Here is a 5,609-nt window from a genome sequence, read left to right as displayed (position 1 = left end):
GCCTAGGCTTCAATAGCTTTCTCCTGGGACTTGAGATGGCAGAACAATGATCCAGAGACCCCGAGAAGACCTTAACTTAAGATCCCCCCAGAAATGAACTTAGTTCATAGGAGTACAAAGCTAGGGCTGCTTATTCAGAAAGGGTGCCTTTGTCCCTGAGTCCTTCCTTATGGATCACGGCTATGTCTAGGGAACTGTGGGCAAAGTTTTAGTTTGTGACAATGGTCTTGTTTGAGTACAAATTACTCATTGAATCCTCAGGGATATTGTGGCATTTGTACATGTTCTATGGTGACTTCTTGTTGGTTTATAAAGGATAGGGAACTCCAGTCATATAATTCTAGATATCTGATTTTTTCGGGTTGCCTGGTAGATACTAACATTTTCAAGATGCCCAGATTGTATTGCATGTTTTCCACCCTTTTATTTCACAACCTGCATTGATGTAAAATTCAAAGGCCCTTTAAATTTGCTTGTTACCTTTAAATTCTCTATGACATGTTCCATTCCTGACAATCAACCAGTGAGCCCTTAATCCCTAAATCAGGTAGGTCCTAGGTCCTCAAGTGTGAACCTTTGATTGAATCCAAACTTCACAGACCAAATCCCCTTAATGAAAATATTTGTTCTGTAAAACCTGGGCTCAGTCAAAAGGCTGCACCCAAGCACCTAGAAAGTCATATGTGGCCTTGAGGCTGCAGGTTCCCCCATCCCTGCTCTAAATATTCTCTCCTCACTTAATTGAAGATAATGGTGATTTGATTCAGAGCCAGATAGCATCAGTAGAACATGAGTGTTAAACAATGGGCATTTGGGCAGGTTCAGTTCCACTTTGGGGATGCCTTCATTCCTTTTTATCTGTTTCATCATTTTCCACTAAAGAGTAGCTTGATCTTCTTGAAATTCATTATCACAATGAAGATTTTCCAACCATGTTGAAATATCTTCACTATGAGCCAATACAAGGAACGTACAAAGAAATTCAGTGGGTGCCAATTTCATAAATCAGTTTCATAATACTGATGATAATTATCAGACCATCTTCCTTTCCCCTATAAAAGACCAGACTGCTTTGCATACTCTCCCCTATCTCCACCCCCAAGCTATTCCTATTGCACAGAACCTTTATCAGAGGGTGTTGTTATTCACTTGCCCAGAGATCATCACTGGACAGAGCACAATATGGAGATGATGTCCCCAGTTCAGTTCTTCTGTCTCCTCCTGCTCATACTTCCAGGTGAGGATGGATACATGTGCCATGGAATTATTCACATACTTCTTATTCACATGGTTCTCCTTTTAGATCATTCAGAACCTGTTTCTGGAGTTTTAAAATATTCTCTTTTTACTTAGTGTATAATATGCCTCTCCCAGTAGAACTGGTCTAGCTGGTTCTATTCAGAAGTCTTTTGGTGAAAAATCTAGTGAACAGTTGGTGACACTTGTGTTTTCTCTTTCATTATAGATGCCAGTGGACAGATTGTGATGACCCAGTCTCCAACTTCCCTGTCTGTGACTCCAGGAGACACAGTCACCATCTCCTGTAAGGCTAGTCAGGACATTAGCAAGTATTTAGCATGGCACCAGCAAAAACCTGGTCAGTCTCCAAAGGCACTCATCTATTACACATCCACCCTGAACTCTGGGATCCCATCCCGGTTCAAGGGCAGTGGATCTGGAACAGAATACACTCTCACCATCAGCCCTGTGGAGGCTGATGATGCTGGAGTTTATTACTGTATGCAGTGTAGCAATTGGCCTCTCACGGTGCTTCAGTCCTGCACAAAAACTCCCCAGGCAGTTCAGCTGTCTCTGCCCAGGGGAGCAGTTACTTCCTTTAATCTCTGGGTCTAAACAGCCTCAGCTCTCTGCTCAAGACTAATCTAACTTCATCTTCCTACAAAGCCTATCCTTGTCTTGGCATTTATATCTTACATAAACATTAGCAAAGTTAAGCAAAGGGTCCATGTCATAATCCAGGTCATTCAGAAATAAACACAAACAAACTAAGCAACAACCCCAGATATCAGTCTAGTGGCTAACCTTATTGCCCTTAGGGTGAAACAGAAAAAACCCTTTTTGCCTTTAAGAACCCTTCCCTACTGGGGTGTAACCTCCACTTCCTGTCCCATTGAATGTTGCTTCCCTGTTTTTCCAGGAGAGGGTTATATAAGTATTTCATTTCCACTTGTATTAATCTGGGCCATTTTGTAAGTATTTATTCATTTCATGTAGATTGTTAGTTTTACCTGCGTATAATTGAGCAACATTACTCCCAATAATTGTTTTAGTTGCATTTTCAATGGTGGCACATTCCCCTTTTTCATTTTTGATACTGGTAATTTGGTTTTCTTCTGTCTTTTTTCTTAATCCAATTACTCAGTGGTTTACCTATTTTTACTGGTTTCTTCATGAAACCAATTTCTACTTCTATAAGTATAGTATTTTTTTATTTATAATTTTGTTAATTTCTCATATGATTTTCAAAATTTCCATTTTGTTGTTTAATAAAGGATTTTAAATTTCTTCCTTTTCTATTTTTTTAGTTCCATGCCCATTTCATTGATGTTAGAAGTGAGCCCTTTTAAAATGTCCCCAACAGTGAGAAACATGGTCACCTTAAAGAAAGAATAATACCTGTTGTGAAAGCAGGAAGGCCCTTATTAATCTTTCTGTTCATTTCCCCTGAATGGATGGGTAGCACCCACCCTCCCCAGTAAGTTTACAGGAAGATTACAGGAAGACTACAACACATGGAGGAAGATGGGGCTTCTTATACTGTTTTCTGAACTTTGGATCTCCTGTGACACCATCCCCTGACCATGTGACTCCGTGTTCTCCTCTCTGATAGGCCCTTCCTCACACATCTCCTTGTTCCTGTGCCTTAGTCTCTGACATCTAACTTTTCCATGCTAGGTCAGAACCCCTATTACCTCGGAATGTGGACAGCAGAACTTTGCTTCCTACAACTGATCTGCTCTTTCTCCCTTTTACTGATATATATTTTTAGAGATTTAAAATTTCCCATAAGTATTGCTTCACCTGCATGTCACCAAATTTGGAATTTTGTCTCATTGTTGCCATGCTCTTTAATGAAATTATCAGTGGTTTCTATGATTTGTTCTTTTAGCTGCTCATTCTTATTGAATAAATTACTTTCCAATTAATTTTTAATTTATTCTTTATTAAATGTCATATTTATTTCATTACTGTCTGAGAAGAGCATCACTAATATTTCTGCTTCTCTGAATTTTTGTGACATTTTCCTGCCCTTACACATGGTCAGTTGTTGTACAGATGCTAATGTGCAGCTGAGATAATGGTATGCACATTTCTTTTCCCAGCTTTTCCCAGAAGTCTATGATGTCTAACTTTAAAAAGTTGTATCCAGGGGCAGGTAGGTAGCGAAGTCAAGAGTGGCAGCTCTGGAGTCAGGGGGTCTGAGTTCCAATATGCCACCAGGCATGTGACACTTACTAGCTGTGTGACCTTGGGCAAGTCCCTTAATCTTAATTGCCTCACCTCCCCCTTCTCCTCAAAAATTCCATTCATCTAAAAATATTTTCTTATTTATCTTATAGTTTTTCTAGCTCAGACAGGGGAAAGTGGAGGATATTCACTAGTATATGTTTATCATCTATTTCTTATTGCATTTCATCTTACTTTCAAGAATTTAAATACTAGGCCATTTGGTTCATATATGGTAAATATTGATATTATTTCATTGTCTGTTGTTTTCTTTTAAGTAAGATGGAATTTCCCTGCTTATCTCTTTTAATTACACTTATTTTTTGTTTGGCTTTCCTTGAGCTTACAATTCCTTCAATTACCTTTACAAAAAACAAAAACTTTAGCTGAAGCATAATCGATTCTATTCCAGCCCTTTATTTTAACTCTGTGTTTCTTTGTGTTTCATGTGTGTCACTTGTAAACAACATATTATTGGATTCTGGCAGACATAGATCTAATGCAGAAGTTTTTTTAATTTGAGAAGGCAACAGGTTTAGGGTGTTTGCTCTAAGAAATATGTACATATGTATGTGGCTGGATCCCAAATTCTTATGTCATGGAAATTCAGGCTTTGAGTATGTTTTAGTTATTATTTCTCAAAATTAGATCAAGGATTTTACACATAAATTGTGTTGATAATGGTAAGGAAAGTGAATTTTTTTTATCTCAAAACTATCTGTCTGATAATTTTAAAAGACAGAAGGGCTCATGTTATGGTTGGACCCTCATCAATTTTTAAAGGTTCTCATGTCATGTACAGGATTTATATAAGGATAGAACAGCAAACTGTATATAAACTGAAATTCTCTGATTTTAAGATTTAAGAACCAAATTTAAGTGATTGTACTAAAGTGTAATAAATGAGAATTATCTAGGAAACTTTAGAGTTGGCACCAGAGCCTTTTTTAGAGCTGTCCTAAGAATAAAGCCCATTGTCCAAGAAAAGATTTCTAGGGACCAGATAACATGAAACATCTGCGACTCTAACTGTACTGGTAAAATGGACACTGAGAATGGGTCACTAGGATACAAAGTGGCTTGATGTCAGTTACTATTGATGTGATAACTGTTGTGCTCGTTTGATCTTTTGTTTCAAGATATTTAAGTTTTTACCTGGTTACTCTCTTCTCAAAACTAGTCCACTGTGCACCTTCTCCTTCTTCATCTCCCTCTTCTTCTCTCTAAAGGCAGGTGAATTTTGATAGTTAACCTGGGGTATACTGGCTATCTTCCTTCCTTCCTTCCTTCCTTCCTTCCTTCCTTCCTTCCTTCCTTCCTTCCTTCCTTCCTTCCTTCCCTTCTTCCTTTCTTTCTTTCTTCTTTTCTTTCTTTCTTCCTTCCTTTTCTCAAAGACCAAACCTTAAACCCATTTGACTCTGGAGCTCATAGACTGGACAACAATAGATCCCTTTCCAAGCACCACTTCATGGCTATTTTTGGGCCCTCCCAGCTCAGAGTCAATGTAAATACTAACTGTTTCTCTTTTGGACAGTACCTCTGAGAATTCCCCTCCTCCCCCTCCCCCCCACAGTTTAATTTGTTTTCATTAAAGTTTTCATCTCTTGACTCACTTCCTAAGGAGTCCTGTTCACTGAATGGGCTTTACCTGACTCAAAGTGATGACCTGAAAAGGTCTTAGCCTAAAAGGATCAGGGTCTCCCAGTGCATCCTGGGCCATTTTCAGTCATTCTGATGAATCTGGCCACTGGATCCAGATGACTCTGGAGGAGAAGTGAGGCTGGTGATCTTGCACAGCCCTCCCTCACCCAAAACAAAGTTAAGTGCAAGTCATGGCTTCATCTCCATGATGTCATGGTTCTCTTCCAGAAAGAAGGACAACAAGAACCACAGCAAGAACAACAACAACTACCCTCTTTCATTTTATAGGTGCATTCATCCCATTCACATTCACAGTTTTGCTTACTAATAGGGCATTTCTCTCCATGTGAATTTGTTCTGTTTAACCTTCTCTCTCTGTTTTTATCCTCTTTCTCCTCTAAAGTTTGCTTTTACCTCTGTCCATTGCCTCCCTTAATCCACCCTCCTTTTCTTCTCCCTTTCATTTATCCTTTGCTCTCCTACTTTCCTGTTGAATAAGA

The 5,609-nt window shown here is 38.9% G+C and overlaps 1 gene segment (V, D, J or C); it reads left to right on the top strand.

Annotated features, from left to right (window-relative positions):
- The first annotated feature begins 1,182 nt into the window (after nucleotides 1–1,182).
- LOC140520330 (immunoglobulin kappa variable 3-15-like) lies at nucleotides 1,183–1,854 on the top strand. The segment is given in 2 exon segments: nucleotides 1,183–1,237; nucleotides 1,466–1,854. Coding segments are annotated over 2 exon segments (444 nt in total).
- The last annotated feature ends 3,755 nt before the right edge of the window (nucleotides 1,855–5,609 follow it).

This window comes from Notamacropus eugenii, chromosome 1 (assembly GCF_028372415.1).
Source record: "Notamacropus eugenii isolate mMacEug1 chromosome 1, mMacEug1.pri_v2, whole genome shotgun sequence".
Classification (NCBI taxonomy): Eukaryota; Metazoa; Chordata; class Mammalia; order Diprotodontia; family Macropodidae; genus Notamacropus; species Notamacropus eugenii.
The sequence above is the reverse complement of the archived record's forward strand: the minus strand, read 5'-3'. Positions and strand labels throughout refer to the sequence as shown.